Source organism: Podarcis vaucheri (assembly GCF_965113315.1).
Source record: "Podarcis vaucheri genome assembly, chromosome: 13".
Lineage (NCBI taxonomy): Eukaryota > Metazoa > Chordata > Lepidosauria > Squamata > Lacertidae > Podarcis > Podarcis vaucheri.
The window spans coordinates 24,630,514-24,651,621 of NC_138751.1; the positions used below are offsets into that span (position 1 = coordinate 24,630,514).

The 21,108-nt window shown below is 39.7% G+C and overlaps 2 protein-coding genes across 4 annotated transcripts in view; both read left to right on the forward strand.

Annotated features, from left to right (window-relative positions):
- Positions 1-21,108, forward strand: part of LOC309517313 (uncharacterized protein) — an 80,867-nt gene that overhangs the window by 41,483 nt on the left and 18,276 nt on the right. The window lies entirely within an intron of this gene.
- On the forward strand, positions 5,724-20,947 carry LOC309517458 (butyrophilin subfamily 3 member A1-like; the record flags this gene model as incomplete). Its single annotated transcript, XM_082196691.1, has 6 exons — positions 5,724-5,960; positions 6,447-6,503; positions 9,232-9,289; positions 10,157-10,177; positions 11,172-11,198; positions 19,667-20,947. The coding sequence occupies 6 exons, from the start codon at positions 5,724-5,726 to the stop codon at positions 20,209-20,211; spliced, it is 945 nt and encodes a 314-aa protein (XP_082052817.1). The 3' UTR covers positions 20,212-20,947.

Here is a 21,108-nt window from a genome sequence, read left to right on the forward strand (position 1 = left end):
CAAAACACTGTATTGAATACAGTCCTCTGACCCACTTGCAAAAGAGGATACAGATTTGCATAATATATACCATTCCCAGTATATATACAATTCCTGGTATATATACCATTCCTGGTATATACAGCATAAATTAAGTTTTAACAAAGCCAAAGTACATTACATGAAGATTAATGTACAAAAATGCCTTTTTTAAAAAATAATAATAAAGTAGACAGAACTGTTGACAGTAATTAACAAATGGTGAGCAGTGGATCTTGCAATTTTATATTTTATTTCTTCCTTCCAACAACTGTACAGGTATAGTCCTATTCTTCAGATCTTTGATCCATGTGTTCTAGACAGGTTCTATGATACTTGGAGCAATGGAAAATTAATATGTGGTGTTCTTCTTGTGCAGCAAAAAGAACAGAGCCCACCATTGCCTTGGTGGATTACAAAGGCTGGGGGATTGGCCTCACCTGCAGCTCCAACGGTTGGTACCCAAAGCCCAAGGCTCTCTGGCTGGACAGTGAAGGGAAAGTCTGAAGTAAACAGTCAGACACTACAAACACAGAGACCAAGGCAGAGAACTTCAGTGTTTCCAGTTCCGTTACAACAGAATCAGGAGTTGACCATGAAGTCTCTTACAAAATCATCAATGAACTGCTAGGGATGGAGAGTGATTCGAGAATCCTGATCTCTGGTGAGTAGGGGTGACGCAAAAGGGCCAAGAGGTAAAAGGCTTTCAATGTGTTTTCAGTACAAGTACTATAAGAAGAGAGAGGTTTGGGAAATTTATTCCATTTTGATGCCTCTGAAGTACACCAGGCTCTTTGAATGGATTATCCAGATTATCTATGAATATACAGTGGAACCTTGTATTACGTACTGCCCTCCTTACAAATGCTTTGGGTTACGAGCTCTGCTAACCCGGAAGTAGATCCCCTTGTTGCGAACTTTGCCCCGGGATGTGCGTGGAAATCACACGCTAGCGGTGTGGCGGCAGCGGGAGGCGCCATTAGTGAGAACAGCTTCGGGTTAAAAACAGACCTCTGGAATGGATCAAGTTTGTAACCGGAAGTACCACTGTAGTTCTGCTCAGCAGCATTTCATCAGTTATCATCTGGGGTAATGGCTGAAGTGTCTTCTGGCTTCTGTCCCATATCCACTATTCTGCAGAGAGGCAGGTAGGTCACAGCTGAAGCGCCCCCCCCCCCGGCACAACTTCAGCTCAATCCCTCCCTAAATAGGAAGTTCAGGAGAGTTTGGGGCAATGGAGGTGAGTGGCAAAGGCAGACTCTGGTTAGGTTAGTTTTGCAACTTGAAATCTTCAGGAGAAATATGTGGCTGTAACTGAGATTTTAATGTGTGTTTCAGGCACCCTTTATCCTACCACTTTCCCTTGGCTAGGACCCTTCCTAATAATTCTGTTGCTTCCCATCTGCCTTCTTCTTTGTGTTAAGCACAAAAGGAGACGTAAGTATTTTAAATCTGTCATTTTCTTAATGTCATTTAGCTGTAGATGTGAACTGTTACAGAAACCTTCTTTTTTGTACCTATGTTTATAAAAATGAGTGGTGTGTTTTTGGATACAAAGAAGAAATGCATACCAGTTAAATCAATACGTATTTACTACAGCCAGTAATTGCTCCTTAAACTGCCTTAAAATGAGCATAGTTTAAAAGCTGCTTCAGGCAATCAGAGTCACATCCCCAGCAGATAGTTGGAAAATTCAGTGTGGTTTACATTTTAATGTGGATCTACATGCTTTGGACTTAGCAAATCAAGATGGAAACCAAAATGCAAATTTATTGCATTTTGTAATTCATTTTCTCAACCAGAAATACATTAGAGGAAAGTGTACCCCAAAAATACACATATTAGTGAAAATAATGCATCATATTAAAGGAAATTGCCCTAAAAAATGTGTGTATTAGGAGAAATAAGGACTGAAATGTTGATGAATTTTCATGAAGAAAATATGCAGAATCATGGCAAACTAAATTTAAGATTAAAAATGAAAAAGGGTGAGAAACCAAAATTTGTAGATCTAACCATTGCTATTGGCAGGTCATGGAAATAAAGTAGAATTTGCTTGCCCTGTTTAAGGGCATGACCCACAGACTAAGGCACAACAGCTGAAGGTGCTGCTGACCTGGTAAAGGCCAGACTCCAGGGACTTATACCAGGCTTCACTAATCAAGAATCTTCCTACCATCTGGCAGTGACACATGCTGGTATTCCTGAGGTTCAAACCCAAGAGTCCTTGGCAAGAATAATCAGTGGCATTCATTTCTGATTTTTCTTTTTTCTTTTTCGTCCTCTATGCTCGGTGTAAAACTTTTACTTTGCTTATTTCCCATATCGGTCTTTAATCTTTATTTTTGACAGAATTGGCTGAAATTGTCAGGCATGTTACCCCCCCCCCCCCAGTTCAGGGGGGGTGAATCCTTTCAAAATTAAAAAGAATATCTGCTGTAAAGTTTTTTCAAGAGTAGGCTTTCTGTTTGAAGTAGCAAACAAGAAGTCATATAAATTGCCTTGTTGTTTTACAGTCATATATGAAAACAGCATATATGAAAGAATTACTTCTGGGAAAGAACTCTTCCAAATTATGGACAAATAGGTCCAGGGTTTTTCCCCCCTGCTGGGCACAAACTAAATTAGAATGAATTTACTTCCCTAGTTTTGATAGCAGTGATTTTATTATGAGAATAGCACACACCATACAGGTATCCATAGAAAAGTAATCTGCACAGTTGTAAAAGGAGGACAGAGGCTATAAAATTGCAATGAATGGAGGGTGGGCTGCTTCAGGCTAGTGTTCTGCTCAAATTAAACCAAGTATCCCAGGAACTGAATGAAAAGCTGGGTATACGTGTGCTAAGATTTACTCTTTTTCATTTATTGTTGTAGAAACTGAGAAACACACAAGAAAAGCAAGTGAGTATCCTTTGAATGAATAACTAGCCACAAAGTGCCTGTAGTCTTTGATAAACTGCAAGCTTCTTTCCTGCACTTATGTGAGCCATTCTTACCAGCTCCTTGATACACAACAAAAGGTCAGCAGACTTGGGTTGGTGCTTAGAAAGCCCTTGGGGTTTTCCCTTCCAGATCTCCAGATAGGCATTTGGGAGGAAGGGTTGGATATACATTTCAAAATGACTCTGCGACCTGAAAATAGAGACAATGCACCTACATTTATAACCCAAGAAAATCTTTAATAAAAATTATTTAAAAAATAGAAAATGAAATAAACAAATCCATGTTCTTAGTAGAATAAAGAGCATGGGGAACAGGCCCACCTATTGACTGCTAACAAATAATAGCACAATACATTCTGATGAACTCCTGTTGCAATAACTTTGCTGGATGTTGTGCTGATGAATCCTTCATTGTTTTTTTTTTTATAAAAATTTTTTATTGGTTTTACAGAATTTTTTATAACAAACAAACACATAAAAAGACATACAAACACGTATAGTTTCATAATATTTTTTTCATAAACCTCTTTTCTCAGACTCCCCCATACCTCCCCTTTCTGCATCCCAATGTCCATAGTTTTTTTTTTAGCAACTTATAAATATTTCTTTCGAACCTCTGTCATCTTAGTCTTCTCCTTAATCTAATCTTATATCACTGTAACCCTTTCTTTCTGAAAACCTTGACATTCTAGCATTCATCAAGTTTATAATAGTCCTTTAAATAAGTTTTAAATTTCTTCCATTCTTCTTCCACCGTCTCTCTTTCCTGATCACGGATTCTGCCAGTCATCTCAGCTAATGTCATATAGTCCATCACTTTCATCTGCCATTCTTCCAAGGTGGGTAGATCTTGTGTCTTCCAATACTTTGCGATAAGTATTCTTGCTGCTGTTGTTGCATACATAAAGAAAGTTCTGTCCCTCTTTAGCACCAATTGGCCGACAATGCCCAGGAGAAAGGCCTCTGGTTTCTTGGGGAAAGTACATTTAAGTACCTTTTTCATTTCATTATATATCATTTCCCAGAAAGCCTTAATCCTCGGGCATGTCCACCAAAGTTGGTAGAAAGTACCTTCGGTTTCTTTACATTTCCAACATTTATTATCGGGCAAATGGTAAATTTTTGCTAGCTTGACTGGGGTCATGTACCACCTGTAAATCATTTTCATAATATTTTCCTTTAAGGCATTACATGCCGTAAATTTAATACCGGTGTTCCACAACCTTTCCCAGTCAGCAAACATAATGTTGTGACCAATATCCTGTGCCCACTTAATCATGGCTGATTTAACTATTTCATCTTGTGTATTCCATTTCAACAGCAAATTATACATTCTTGACAGATTCTTAGTATTGGGTTCTAGCAATTCAGTCTCTAATTTTGATTTTTCCACCTGGAAGCCAATTTTCCTTCGTTGTTCTTGGGGCAGTGAAATAATTTAGTATAAGAGTTTATATGTAATAATAACAGTTTGCAATATATACATAGGAGGGACATGGCTGCAGTGGAGAAGGAGGAAATGAACAGCCAGCAGTGGGGAGCACCGGGGGGTGGATGCCTGGCAGTGACAAGGAACAAGGGGTCCATGTGTGTGTGTGTCAAGGGGAGCAGCACTGTGGGTTTTGCATCTAATATGTACTTAAAGCAACATAGGACCTATAGGGATTTTTAGTTGTGTAGCTTGTCCTCACATCTTAGTCACTCATTTCGTCTCATATGTTTTCCTAATTCTTCATTGTACTGCTTGAGAAAGTCTAATGCTGTGCTTCAGGATATTTCAGTGTCATCCATTGTTTCTATGATTTTTAAAATGTATCAATGACTCATACTTTGAAGGACGTGGTTTTGCAAAATATTGTAAGCTCCCACTCAGTTTCATTTACAAATAAGTATCTGATCTCCCTGTTTGGTATTTGTTTCTGATTCTCCCTCAAGGAGCTTTGTGGCTCAGTCCCACTTTGCCTTGTTGCCCCTCCCTTACACCTACAGTCCACATATCCCCCAGGCTGAATTGCCTCTCCCAGTTCAGCTCCATGCTGAAGACAACCAAACTACAGGCCTGTTTGTTCCCTTCAGCTTTACAAACTCCAAGGCTTGTGCCTGTGCATCTGCACAGCCCTCATCCTTGGCTATTTTGAGGCAGGTTTGGCAAAGGCTGAGGAGAGGAATAGGATGGCCAGGACTTCCAGGTAATGGCGGACTCCCTCTGAGTTTCTGAGGGACCAGCTCCGCGGGATCGGGTCTGACCACTGCGGCGAAGCGGGGACCCTTTAAAAATCACAGGCGGGTGAAGCCTGTGAACGTGGGGACTCGGCGGGCACCTTTTGCACCCCCCAAACTGCGAAGGGACCCTTTTAAGGGCTCCGGAGTGAGACGGGGTGAGCGACGCGGCGCTGAGAGTCGACTGCTTCTTCCGCGGAGTGAAGCCGCATAGCCGTTATCGGAGAGCGCTGACTTTTTCCTGAGACAATCTGACTTTGAAAGCAACTACCCGTGATTAGGATTAAATTGGATTTAAAGGGAAAAACAAGTTACTTCGGCACCGAAGCGGGAAGGTATAAACAGGAAGTCTGTTGTTTTTATGTGAATTGGGGGACTTATAATGACTATTTTCTTTTCTCAAAGTTGCAAGCCTTGGCTGTTACTGTGTCCCCCTAGAGGAGGCTTGACACTGCTACAATAACAACTGGGCTAGAGGAATTTTCCATTTCAAAACAAATTCCAGCCGTGGGATCGACCTTGGACTCTCATGAGAGTGTTATGGCAGATGGAAGAGGAAAGTTAGAGTTGACGCAGGAAAAAACTACTAGGTCTGGCAGACCCTATCAGACAGATACTGGGTTGCAGCGAAGGGCTTCAACATCTGATCCTTCTGGACCATCTGGAATACCAGGGGCTGCACCTCCACAAGTTAAACCAAAAGTTATGTCGTCCGAAGACGTTTTGGCTCAGGCACTTGAAAAAATTAACGAATCTTTGGAAAATTTAGCTAAACAAGTAGGTGAAACAAATAAACAAGTAGCCGAAGCTTCAGTTAAAATTGACCAAAATACTACAAGCATTAATAATTTCTGATTCTCCCTCAATGAGCTTTGTGGCTCAGTCCCACTTTGCCTTGTTGCCCCTCCCTTACACCTACAGTCCACATATCCCCCAGGCTGAATTGCCTCTCCCAGTTCAGCTCCATGCTGAAGACAACCAAACTACAGGCCTGTTTGTTCCCTTCAGCTTTACAAACTCCAAGGCTTGTCCCTGTGCATCTGCACAGCCCTCATCCTTGGCTATTTTGAGGCAGGTTGGGTGAAGGCTCCCTTTGCCTCCCATTGCTCTTCTGTGTTTAGACTACCAGGATTCTCAGATGTGGCACACACTCTTAAAAATATAGCATAATAATAGCTACCTTCTCATCCTGTATTAGTAATGGAAAACATAGAGCCCATTTCACCCATAAACATGCATTGCCTTTCTGTGTTCCTTTTCCAGAGAAACATAAGAATTCACAAAGTAGATATGGTGAAGAAAACAGAAGAAGAATACCAGGTGAGGTTCCTGCTTGAGTTAATCAAATGATGTGCTTCTGGATATTTATGTATATACATTTATGCTTTAAAGCACTGAAAACCAGCACTGCTGTACAGTGATTAAAGCTAAAGCAAAGCTGTGCATGCAAACTTCCATTCAGATTTGAAAAGAAAGTACCGTTAGAAGGAAGTGTATAGGGAAAGGAGGATTAGTCCTGAAAAAAAGGCAGAGGAATTGTTGTGGTTAGGAAGGGGGCTGGGGGCGAGCCCGCAATGATTCAGATGCACCTGATCCAATCTCCCCAGACCAACGTTGTGTGTCACAGTACACCTTCTGAACCCAAGTCCTCTCAGGCATTTTAGTGGTGATGAGGGAGTTTCCCCTTGCCAATGCAAGGAACTTTTGTGGAGGGAATCGGATGGTGTACAGCACAGGACATATTATCCTCCCAGCTGAACTGCCTCTCTTGCTTCTGCTCCATACTGAAGGCAAGCAAACCACAGGCCGGTTTGTTTTCTTCAGCTTTATGAGTTCCTAAGTCCAGGCTGACTGAGGGCTTGTACCTGTGCAGCTGCACACTCCTCATTTTGAGCCAGGCTGGGGCAAGGCTGAGGGAAGAAATAGGAGGTCTTCCTGTCCTTTGGGAGGGGAAAAAGCAAAACTGATAGTAAACAATATAATAACAGAAAATATTGAAATTACGAAAGGTAACAGACAAAGGTGCTCACTATCACCATTATTATTCATATCGGTACTGGAAGTCTTCCTAAGGACAATAAGGAGAAATGAAAAAATAAAAGGAATTTCAGTCAGTTGGAAGGAACATAAAGTGAAAGCCTTTGCAGATGACTTGGTGTTAACAATAGAAGAAACGTTAACCAGTGCTAAGGAAGTATTAGAAGATATAGCACAATTTGGGCATGTAGCAGGTTTTAAATTGAACAAAAAGAAAACTAAAATGGTAGTTAAAAATATGAAACAAGACTTGGTGGATATGTTGCAGCAACAGATCTGTATAGAAGCTGTCAAAAAAGTTAAATATTTAGGAATATGGTTAACATCAAAGAATATAGACCTTTTTCAGAATAATTATACACCGGTGTGGAATGGAATTAAAAGAGATCTGGAAGTATGGGGAAGGATTTCTGTCCTTAAAAAGAATGTGCTACCAAAGATGTTATTTTTATATCAAGCAATTCCAATAAACAAGGGGGTAGCAATTTTTAAGGAATGGCAGAAGATAGTTTCAAGATATATCTGGCAGGAGAAGAAACCAAGAATTCAATATAAGTTGTTAACAGATGTTAAAGAAAGAGGGGGGCTTCGCCCTGCCAGACTTGAAATTGTATTATGAAGCATCTTGCCTCTGTTGGTTAAAGGAATGAATGTTGTTAGAAAATACAGATTTGTTGGATTTGGAGGGTTATGATAATAGATTTTGTTGGCACATATATTTATGGTATAACAAGACAAAAGTCCATAAACGACTTGGTAACCATATATTCTGAAGATCTCTATTTGAAATATGGGATAGGTTTAAAAACCTATTAGACCGTAAAACACCATGGTGGGTTTCCCCGTTAGAAGAGATGAGTGTGAAAAAGACAAATATGAGTAAAAATTGGGTCACATATGAAAAATTAATACAAAAGGAAGTAAATGGAAAATGAAACCCTATGAAGAGGTTAAAGGATATGTGAATGATTGGCTGCAGTATCACCAAATCAATGAAATGTTTAAACAGGATTTGAAGGAAAAAGGATTTGATGATAATAAATCAAAATTTGAAATAGAAATATTGAATAACGATTATAAAATTTTGTCTAAAATGTATAAATTGCTCCTTGAATGGCATTTGAAAGATAAAGAGGTAAAGTCGGTTATGATACATTGGGCCAAAGATTTTGGGTATCATATACAGTTAAAAGATTGGGAAAAACTATGGAAAGAAGCATTAAAATTTACAGCATGCAATGCTTTGAAAGAAAATGTGATGAAAATTATGTATAGGTGGTATATCACCCCTGTGAAATTAGCTAAAATGTATAAAATAAGTAATAAATGTCAGAAATGTAAAGAAAAAGAAGGAACCTTTTACCACATGTGGTGGGAATGTAAGAATGTGAAAAACTTCTGGGAGATGATATACAATGAGATGAAAAAGATGTTGAAATATACATTTACTAAAAAACCAGAAGCATTTTTACTTGGCATTGTATGGGAGGATATTGAGAGACAGAATTGTAAGTTGTTTTTTATATGCAACAACGGAAGCAAGAATATTATTGGCACAAAAATGGAAGCAAGAAGAATTACCGATGAAAGAAGAATGGTAAATGAAATTAATGGACTATGCAGAATTAGATAAATTAACAAGAAGGATTCGAAACCTGCGGGATCAGAGATTCTTAGAAGACTGGAGTAAATATTTGTACTATTTGAAAAGCAATTGTAATAAACAGATTGCGCTAGTAGGACTGCAAGAAGTTCTGTAAGGAGGATTATGTGAAATATTGCAGGGAAGACTATGAAGAGAATTATTAGTTAATGATAAATAAAAGTAATAGAGAAACTAAGAAATGCAGAACAAGCGATAAAGAACGGCAAATCTTCAGAGGTTGTTTACCGATGTCTAAAATATTGTATAAGATAAGAAGTTATGTTAAATGACTGTTGGAAATGATATGTTTAAAAATTAATAAAAATGTGTGTGTGTGTATGTATGTATATATATGTGGAAATGTAATTCATTCTTTTTTCCCCTCCCCCGCCCTCTTTTGCAGATAAATTAATAGCAGAGAATGGTAAGTCTTGCAAAATCTTTCAGTTTTTGAACATGCAGAATCCAAGTGACTTCCTCCATTTTGCCATCCCATATATGTTTACTGAGCAGCTTGGGTCTGCTAGAATTTGATCAGGATTTGATCAGTGTGGCAGCCTTGTGGGATGGCAGAGGCTTCTCTGGGGCCCCAATGGGGGAGCTGAAACAGTGGTGCCCTTCCTGACAGGCGGTGGGGGCATAACCCCCCCACCTATCAGGATCCTAGCCTGACCCTGCCCTGCTTCAGTGAATGGGGAGGAAGGCTGGGACTCAGGCTGTGCCAGGGGGTGGAGCTGTTGGAGTGGGTAGCTTTCCTTGGATCTGCCCCTTGCCCATTTAAGCAGCCTGGGGCACCACCTATTTGAATGTTGTGTCATTGCCAAACAGCCATACTTGATCTTGACATGGCAGCTAGTAGTGCTCTCCGTCTCTATAAATCAAAGAAGAGACGCTTTTGACACCGAAGCCTCAAGAAAAAAGCACTGATGCAAGCAATGTACCCACCTAAAATATTTCTCCTTTTACCCTCCTCCCCACAATCCCTTCCATTTTGACTCAACCTGAACCAAAGGTTCCCTTCCTCTGATGGAATGAATATCCCATTTATTATGAAATGCTTATCCCATAGAGGTATCAAAGCATCTTGCAACAATAAAATATATAATATGCAAAGTTTAAAACATAAATTAGACATTTGACAGAAGACGACTTCCATCTGTGGAAGGGGTCCTTTGGGTACAAGTATTTGTTACTAATTCTAGATTACAAACTGATTTTCTTGCAATTTGTTTTTCTTTTTTAATTTGAATGAGGCTCTTCATTTCTAAGCCATGCTAATTTTTTTTTGCAGAAATCTTGAAGATCGAAAAAGGCAAGTAGTCTTACATTTTGTATATGTGTTGCAAAAATATATATTCCTGAATCATAAAAATACCACACGTGCCACAACCACTTCATTTCCCTGTTTTCTTTGTACTTAGTCCAGGAATTAATCAAAAAGGGTGTGTTCCAAAGAGGAGACACACTTCAAGCTTTTGTATTATCAAATTTTCATCAGTTTTGGACATAAGGAGATTTGAGCAGTTGCTAAATTTCATTTCATATCTGTGCAGAGTTTCGAAAAAGCTGTCAGTGCTGCATTTTCCTCATCTTAGAAATATATTATATTATGCTTTTTGGTTTTTGCCTGAGATGACTAGATACCAACTTATGCTTTTAGAATATATATTTTTAATGAAATACTTATTATAATAGTTGTTTTGATTTTGGTCTTTTGACAAAGGGTGGTTTATTCAATCAATCAATCAATCCATCCATCCATCCATCCACCCACCCACCCACCCACCCACCCACCCACCTATCTACAAACAATATCCATATACATACAGGATCTTCCAGACCTTAGTTCATGGGGTGAAAAAGGTATGAAAAGAGCTTCTTTGAGCATTTAATTAAACACGATCCGAATCCACCAGGGTTCTCACACTAAAGCTTCCATGTATGTTCAGCTGAAAGCAGGTCAAAGCCCCCTTTAGACATTCATGCTCATTGCATCAAGATCAGATAGGAGCCCATGAACATAAGGATGTGGGGGTGTGGGGCTTACACATGCACCTCCTGACCCACCACACACTTTTACCACAGTGGAAGAAGGCTTGGGTCATACATAGCGAAGACCTATTGAAATAAAAAAGATGTAATTTAGTCAAAACTAAGTTAAACCCAACTGATTTCAAACAGTATGATCTAAGCATGGTTAAATCTAGATCCAACCCATGGCATTGATTGCTTAGCTTGTAGAATGAGTAGAAGTATCCATCATGTTCTTGCCAATGAAACCTTTATGTTCATTCCTTTATTCACAGAATTCTCAGATGCCCGCTTCTACAGAGGTGAGGAGGATGCAAAATCATTTGCAAACAGAATGGATATTGGAGAGAAACTAGCAAATTCTGTAAACTGCTGTTTGTTGACTAGGGCTTCTTCCAGTCATCCTGTGATGGGTAGCTCAACCTGTGTGCTGCCAGGTGGTGTGTGGCTGCAAATCCCATCATCCCTTGCTTTGGTCATACTGTTTGGGGCTGATGGGAATTGTTTTTTTATATTTTTTATTGGTTTTACAACAATTTTTAAACAAAACAAACAAATAAAAAGACAAACAAACATGTATAATTTCATAACCTTTTTTCCATAACCTTCGTTTCTCGGACTCTCCCATACCTCCCCTTTCTGCATCCCAATTTACCAAATTATTTCAGCAACTTCGAAGCAATTTTATCAAATATGTGTCCTCTTAATCTTTTCTTTAACTTAATCTTATTTTACTGTATCCCTTTTTCTCTCAACACCTCGGCATTTTAACATTCATCAATTTTGTAATAGTTCTTAAGATAAATTTTAAATTTCTTCCAGTCCTCTTCCGTCGTCTCTTTCCTCTGGTCATGGATCCTGCCAGTCATCTCAGCCAGTGTCATATAGTCCATTACTTTCATCTGCCATTCTTCCACGGTGGGTAGATCTTGTGTCTTCCAATACTTTGCGATGAGTATTCTTGCTGCTGTCATAGCGTACATAAAAAAAGTTCTGTCTTTCTTTGGCACCAATTGGCCGACAATACCCAAGAGAAAGGCCTCTGGCTTCTTAGGGAAAGTACATTTAAGTACCTTTTTCATTTCATTATATATCATTTCCCAGAAAGCCTTAATCTTCGGGCACGTCCACCAAAGGTGATAGAAAGTACCTTCAATTTCTTTACATTTCCAACACTTATTGTCAGGCAAATGATAGATTTTTACTAGCTTGACTGGGGTCAGGTACCACCTGTAGATCATTTTCATAATATTTTCCTTTAAGGCATTACATGCCGTAAATTTTATACCGGTGTTCCACAACCATTCCCAGTCAGCAAACATAATGTTATGACCAATGTCCTGTGCCCACTTAATCATGGCTGATTTAACTGTTTCATCTTGTGTATTCCATTTCAGCAGCAAATTATACATTCTTGACAGGTTCTTAGTATTGGGTTCTAACAATTCAGTTTCTAATTTTGATTTCTCCACCTGGAAGCCAATTTTCCTATCTTGTTTGTAGACCTCCATTATTTGATAATAATGGAGCCAATCTCGTACTTTCGTTTTCAATTTTAGTTTCAATTTATCTCCATCTTGTTCCAAGATTTCCCAATACTTTGGCCATTCGGCCTCCATATTGAGCTTTTTCAATGCCTTAGCCTCCAAGGGTGACAACCATCTAGGGGTTTTGTTTTCCAACAAGTCTTTATATCTTATCCAAACATTATATAATGCTTTCCTTACAATATGATTTTTAAAGGCCCTATGCACTTTAATTTTATCATACCATAGATATGCATGCCAACCGAATGTATTATTGAAACCTTCTAAATCCAAGATATCTGTATTCTCGAGGAGCATCCACTCTTTCAGCCAGCAGAACGCTGCTGCTTCATAGTACAATTTTAAGTCCGGCAGGGCAAATCCCCCTCTTTCTTTTGCATCTGTAAGTATTTTAAATTTTATTCTGGGCTTTTTGCCCTGCCAGACAAATTTCGCAATGTCTTTCTGCCACCTCTTGAAACAGTCCATCTTGTCCAAAATCTGCAAAGTTTGAAACAAAAATAGCATTCTAGGCAATACATTCATCTTGATAACTGCAATTCGGCCTAACATTGACAATTTCAAATTTGACCATATTTCTAGATCTTTTTTGATTTCTAACCAACATTTTTCATAATTGTCTTTATACAAGTTCAAATTTTTAGATGTCAAATGAACCCCTAGGTATTTCACCTTCTTAACCACTGTCAAACCTGTCTCATTCTGAAATTTCTCCCTCTCCATGGCTGTTAATTTCCCCCCAAAAACTTTAGTCTTTTGCTTGTTCAGTTTAAATCCGGCTACCTGGCCAAATTGTTGGATTATCTCCAACACCCTTTTCGTACTAGTGTCTGGCTCTTGTAAGGTCAAAACTAAGTCATCTGCAAAGGCCCTTAACTTGTAATGTTTAGCTCCGACCTGTACACCTTTAACCTGCTGGTCATCTCTAATCATATTTAGCAACACCTCCAGAACAGAAATGAAAAGCAGTGGGGAAATTGGGCACCCCTGTCGTGTCCCTTTTTCTATCTTAAGTTCTTCAGTTATCACATTATTTACAATCAACTTGGCTTTTTGTTCAGAATATATCGCACCCATACCATTCTCAAATCTTTGGCCTACCCCCATCCCATGAAGATTCTTTTTCATAAAGCTCCAAGAGATATTGTCAAAGGCTTTCTCCGCATCCACAAATATCAGAACTGCTTTAGTGTTTATATTCACTTCCAATAGTTCCAAAATGTCTATTATGTTCCTCACATTATCTGATAGATGCCTTTTTGGGAGAAAGCCTGATTGGTCCTTATGAATCTTCTCCATCAGAACTCTTTTCCATCTTTTTGCCAAAATGTCTGCAAAAATTTTGTAATCCACATTAAGTAAAGATATTGGGCGGTAGTTCTTAAGTTGAGTCTTTTCAGTCTCTGTCTTTGGTATGAGTGTAATATAAGCTTCTTTCCACGAATCTGGTGCCCTTTCCCCCCCTAAAATCTCGTTATAGACTTCCTTTAGCGGTTGAATCAACCATTCCTTTAAAGCTTTATAATATCTGGAAGTCAGCCCATCTGGTCCTGGAGATTTGCCCAGTTGCATGTTCTGAATGGCACCCTCTATCTCTTGTTCTGTTATTCTCTGGTTTAAATCCACCTTGCTTTGATGTGAGATTTTTTGTAATCCATATTTTTTAAGGAATTTGTCTATATCCTCTTCATTCTGTGGTCCTTGTGAGTATAGTTTTTTTAAAATAACTCAGAAAACAGTTTCTAATCTCGTTGGGTTTGGATATATTCTTTCCATCCACTTCTAGGTTTGTAACTGTATTTAGTTTCTGTCTTTTCTTCAATTGCCAAGCCAGAAGCTTACCACATTTATCTGCAGATTCAAATGTCTTTTGTCTCATTTGCTTTATCTTCCATTCAATCTCTTGATTCATCAATTCCATATATTGTGTCTGATATAGCTTAATCTCTCTCAAAATCTCCTGGGACTTTGGTTTTGATCTCAATTTCTTCTCTCCTTCTTTTATCTTTTCCAAAATCTTTTCCTTCTTCTCATTTTGCTTTCTTCTTTTTATTGAGTTTTGTTGAATTAGAAATCCTCGCATCACAGCTTTGCTTGCGTCCCAGATCACTCTTTTTTTCTACATCAGCCTTTAAATTTATTTCAAAATAGTCCTTTAAAGTTTTTTGGGCCTTTCTGTGGATCTCCTCATCTCGAAACAAGGTGTCATTCATCCTCCATCTGAATTGACCAGTTGTTGTAAGTTTCATCTCCATCTTCACGGCGTTATGGTCGGAGCAAGTCTTTGGGCAGATTTCTATTTTCTTAATCTTTGGAGCCATCCCACTAGTAACCCAGATTTGGTCGATTCTGGTCCAGGTCATCATTGCTTGAGAGAAAAAAGTTCCCTCTCTGTCAAGAGGGTTCCTTGTTCTCCAAATGTCTATTAAGTCCATATTCTCAGTCATTTCAAAGAAGGTCTTCGGAAGTCTCCCTTCCTTAGAGATTGTCAGTCTTTGTGCCTTATCCATATTTGTAGAAACCACGCCATTCATATCTCCCATGATTATTACATTGTAATCCAAATTTAAGGATTTAGATTTACTGGACAGAGTGCCTGAAGAACTATGGGTGGAGGCTCGCAACATTATACAGGAGGCAGCAACTAAAACCATCCCAATGAAAAAGAAATGCAAGAAAGCAAAGTGGCTGTCCAACGAGGCCTTACAAATAGCGGAGGAGAGAAGGCAAGCAAAATGCGAGGGAGATAATGGAAGATACAAGAAATTGAATGCAGATTTCCAAAGAATAGCAAGGAGAGACAAGAAGGCCTTCTTAAACGAGCAATGCAAAGAAATAGAGGAAAGCAACAGAATGGGAAGAACCAGAGATCTGTTCAAGAAAATCGGAAATATGAAAGGAACATTTCGTACAAAGATTACCATAATAAAGGACAAAAGTGGTAAAGACCTAACTGAAGCAGAAGACATCAAGAAGAGGTGGCAAGAATACACAGAGGAATTATACCAGAAAGATATGGATGTCTCATACACCCCAGGTAGTGTGGTTGCTGACCTTGAGCCAGACATCCTGGAGAGTGAAGTCAAATGGACCTTAGAAAGCACTGCAAATAACAAGGCCAGTGGAAGTGATGGTATTCCAGCTGAACTGTTTAAAATTTTAAAAGATGATGCTGTTAAGGTGCTACACTCAATATGCCAGCAAGTTTGGAAAACTCAGCAGTGGCCAGAGGATTGGAGAAGATCAGTCTACATCCCAATCCCAAAGAAAGGCAGTGCCAAAGAATGCTCCAACTACCGCACAATTGCACTCATTTCACACGCTAGCAAGGTTATGCTTAAAATTCTACAAGGAAGGCTCAAGCAGTATGTGGACCGAGAACTCCCAGAAGTGCAAGCTGGATTTAGAAGAGGCAGAGGAACCAGAGACCAAATTGCAAACATGCGCTGGATAATGGAGAAAGCTAGAGAGTTCCAGAAAGACATCTACTTCTGTTTCATTGACTATGCAAAAGCCTTTGACTGTGTCAACCACAGCAAACTATGGCAAGTTCTTAAAGAAATGGGAGTGCCTGATCACCTCATCTGTCTCCTGAGAAATCTCTATGTGGGACAAGAAGCTACAGTTAGAACTGGATATGGAACAACTGATTGGTTCCAAATTGGGAAAGGAGTACGGCAAGGCTGTATATTGTCTCCCTGCTTATTTAACTTATATGCAGAATTCATCATGCGAAAGGCTGGGCTGGATGAATTCCAAGCCGGAATTAAGATTGCCGGAAGAAATATCAACAACCTCAGATATGCAGATGACACAACCTTGATGGCAGAAAGTGAAGAGGAATTAAAGAACCTTTTAATGAGGGTGAAAGAGGAGAGCGCAAAATATGGTCTGAAGCTCAACATCAAAAAAACGAAGATCATGGCCACTGGGCCCATCACCTCCTGGCAAATAGAAGGGGAAGAAATGGAGGCAGTGAGAGATTTTACTTTCTTGGGCTCCATGATCAGTGCAGATGGTGACAGCAGTCACGAAATTAAAAGACGCCTGCTCCTTGGGAGAAAGGCGATGGCAAACCTAGACAACATCTTAAAAAGCAGAGACATCACCTTGCCAACAAAGGTCCGTATAGTAAAAGCCATGGTTTTCCCAGTAGTGATGTATGGAAGTGAGAGCTGGACCATAAAGAAGGCTGATCGCCGAAGAATTGATGCTTTTGAATTATGGTGCTGGAGGAGACTCTTGAGAGTCCCATGGACTGCAAGAAGATCAAACCTCTCCATTCTGAAGGAAATCAGCCCTGAGCGCTCACTGGAAGGACAGATCGTGAAGCTGAGGCTCCAATACTTTGGCCACCTCATGAGAAGAGAAGACTCCCTGGAAAAGACCCTGATGTTGGGAAAGATGGAGGGCACAAGGAGAAGGGGACGACAGAGAATGAGATGGTTGGATGGTGTTCTTGAAGCTACCAGCATGAGTTTGATCAAACTGCGGGAGGCAGTGGAGGACAGAAGTGCCTGGCGTGCTCTGGTCCATGGGGTCACGAAGAGTCGGACACGACTAAACGACTAAACAACAACAACAACAATCCAAATAGTCCATCAGAGTTTCATGGAGCTTCTTAAAAAATTCCGCCTTCCCTTCATTTGGTGCATAAACTCCAACTATTAAAATTTTTTTCTCCTTGTACTTGTATTTCCACTGCCAGGTATCTTCTTTGTTCATCTTTAAACATCATTTTTGGGGCCCATTTCTCTTTTACATAAATCACCACTCCTCTTTTCTTAACTTTGTCCGATGAGATAAATTCTTGTCCTAATCTTTTGTTTATAAGTAATTTCCTGTGTACCCTGGTCACATGAGTTTCTTGTAGGCAGATCAAGTCCAATTGTTCTCTTTTCAAAATATGAAACACTTGACGTCTTTTCAAAGGCATGTTCAGCCCATTACAATTCCAACTAAGGAATTGCAGGGCCATCTTGTTATTTGTCGATTGCTCCTCCTACCGCTCCAAGTTGTTGTTCTTCCTCTGATGGTGGTGGTTTAAGTCCAAACGATAAGTTCAGGATGTCTACTGCTCTCCTTTGCTCTGAAATTGGATCTACCGTTCCCTTCTGCAAATCCTCGTGGTTTCTCTCCAAGAACTTCTCTTTATCTTGAATTGTTTTTATTTTCACCTTCTTTCCCTTGTAGTTAAAGGACAGTCCTTGTGGAAACTCCCACCTAAAAAGAATGTTGTTCCTCTTCAGCAGGTAGACCAAATCTTTATAGAAGGTTCTCACCTCCAAAATGTATTTGGGGATGTCCTTAAAGATTTGTATAGGAGAATTTTCTATTTCCAAGGCCTTTTGGTAATGTAGTTTTGATATTTTATCTCTTTCTTCCTTGGACCTGAGAGTAATCAGGCAATCCCTCGGAGTCTTTCTGTTCTGTCTCCTGCCCAATCTGAATGCAGTTATTATCTTAAATTCTTCTTCCTGGAGATCTTCCTGCCAAAAGTCCGAGAACTTTTGTATGAGGAACTCCACAAGGCTGTCCCCTTCACTTTCAGGTACCAGTCGTAATTTCAAATTTCTCTCCTTTCTCTGTAATTCCATCAAAGACAGGGTCGCATCATGTTCATACACTTTTTTGGCGATCAGTTCAAGTTTTTCCTGTGTCTCTCCAGCAATATTTCTGGCGTCCTCTGCGATTTTACGTGTTACAGAGTTTTCTTAAATCAACTTATTTATAGATTCTGTATTAGATGTCACACTTTTCGTGTTCAAGTCCAATATTGCTGTTAGTTCTGTTAGTTTTTGTGAATTCTCTGTACTCTGCTTTGTCAAAGCTTCTAAGGATTGATTTATCTTGAGTAACGCCTGTGTCATTGAATCCATGGAAGCGGCTGTCACTCTTTCTTGCCCAGCTGCTCCTGTCGGAGTTAGGCCTGATATTGAGCCTCTTTTCTTTTGTTGCTGTTGCTGCTGTTTTGCTTTGGCTCTAGTAGTTATCTCCTCTGCTGGGCCGCTCATATCCCAAGGACGTTCCCACAGGAACAGTTTCCTGATGGAAAATCCCACTGTCTTAATCCGTGCTCTGCAACTATTACTTCTCAACCCTCTAGAGGGAGCACAACAAAATGTCCAAGTGAAGGAAACAAAAAACAAAGAACAAAGAAACCAGGAAACTTCAGTATAAATGCTGCAACACTTTTTTCCCCAGTAGTTACTCTGTCAACACAATCCAATATATTGTAGCAGCGAAGTCCCAAAACTTTGTGTCAAGCAAAACTTCAACTATGCAACTTTATAGCAAGTTTCTAAAGTTCGTTCACTGCCCTGGTGTCTTATTTTGGCAGTCTGTTTCAGGGGGTTAAGACAGCGGAAGGCTTTTCTCTTTTAAGTAAATCATGCAGGTTCATAGAGCTGCTTTTTCTCCCCTCTGCCCTGCTTGCTAGAGGGGAGATTTATGTCCAATGCCAGGCTTGAACAATCCTAGAGTGCTTTCAATTGGATACAGCTTTAAAATTCCGTTGCTTTAACTGTCATGCAGTCGGGGGAAGGCAGACTTCCTTAATTTTAACCTTCCCCGTTTCCGGCCAAATTTCTGCTTTAAATTTAAAAGATCCCAATAGTCATTCAGTCCTACTCACAGGTTTTTCGATTCAGTTCAATTTACAGGAAGAAATCGGTGCTCTCCGTCAATGGCGACGCGGCTTCGCTCCGTGGGCTGGGTAGTGACTCTCAGCACCGTGCTCTCCCGATGCCGTTCCGGAGCCTTTAAAAAGGCTCTTTCTCAGTAAAGGGGGGCGCTTCTGGTGCCCGCCGAGTCTCCTTGTTCACAGGCTTCCGCGCCTGTGATTTTAGGGGTCCCCCGCTTGCCGTAGCGGGACAGACCCGAACTCGCGGAGCAGTCCTCCTCCGAAGCTCGGAGAGAGGACTGCCATTAACGCTGGCGCCGACCGGAAGTCTCCGGGGCTGATGGGAATTGTAATCCAGATCCATACCTACTGGGCTAGTTTACTTATCCAATACTGTTTGGCTCAAGAAAAGCACAAACATTTGTAAATGCACATTTTGAGGGGAAATACTTTAGGTAGGAATATGCAGCTATCCAGCAGACAGAGTGTGGTCCACAGACGGGTGACTTAAAAGAGAGATGCCCACAGACAGCCTTACTTAATTAATTTATACGCTTCATTTAAGTCTGTGCCTTTGAATCAAGGCTTCTTTTTGTTGCAGCTGATGTGATCTTGGACCCCAGGACAGCTCACCCAAAGCTAAAAGTGTCTGAAGATGGCAAAAGTGTTTGGAACACAGGAAATGTTTCTAAGGTTTCTGACTGGGAGGAGCGGTTTGACTCCCACACATTCATTCTGGCAGAATGTGGATTTTCAGAAGGCAAACATTACTGGGAGGTGGAGATTGGTCAGAAGAAAACCTGGGACTTGGGAGTTGCCTCTGCAACCGCTTCTAGAAAGGGGGTGATCACCCTGTCTCCTGAGAATGGCTACTGGGTCATAGGATGTGATGATGGGAAAGATTATTGGGCTCGGACAGATCCATGGACCCGCCTGAAAGTGAATGGAAAGCTTACAAAATTAGGAATATTCCTAGATAAATCAGCTGGAAGCCTATCTTTTTATGATGTCAGCAGTAAAAGGAAATTGCACACTTATAAAACACTTGATGTTGGGGAGCTTTATCCCTTCTTCTCCACAGGATCTGTGACTGCAGAGCTAGATAGTTCTCCACTAAGGATTCTTCCATGGAATTTGGAAGAGTGATTGTGGGTACAGAATGGGAAAACACACCAGCTAGCCCTGGAATAGCTCAGAATTAGTGAAGCCCTTTCATTTAGCCAGGATAGTGGTATAAATCCAGGTGTCAAAAAATGAGAGAAACAGAGTAGACACAATGACGTCAATGAATTCCATCATGTTCCCGCATCTAAGAAGTAGAAATGATTCAAAGCATATGGAATGTGGACAAGATTCCAAGATCTACTTGAAAGGGAAACACCTTTATGGCTATCCCCTGTAGAAACCAGTAGACAAAAGAAACTTAATATGATGGAGAATTGGGGCAGATATAGAGACATACTGTATTTTTCTGGAAATGTATGCAAATTGAAAAAGTTTGAAGAAATGAAAGAATGGGTAATGGATTGGTTTCAATATTATGAAATTAATGGGTTATTTAAAATGTGTTTATAGAATGAAGTTCTGATTTTGAAAAGATTTTTCTTGAAGGAAAAGAAAAACAGATTTCAAAAATGTATAAACTGATATTAGAATGGGAGACAAAAGATGAAATGGTTGGATTAGATTAGAAATATAATAGATTAGATTATAATATTGTGGTTATGATTTGGTAGGTAGAAGATAGGGTGCAGCAGAAGGAGAGAAACAACAACTTCATGGAAAATGGGGTGATGGGACAAAAATAAAATAGGAAACTGTGTTTTGACTGTATATGTTAAAAATGTTGAAACTTAATAAAATACAATTTAAAACATAAAAATGACTCAAAGCCTAGTTGTTCCTTGTAAGCATGTATAAATAGGGAAAGTAAATTTCAGTGACCGCATAAATGTTGTAGATTGTTCAGCAAGGAAACTCATAGTAAATTCTATTGATTTAATTATTGTATTTTGAATAATAATAATAATAATAATAATAATA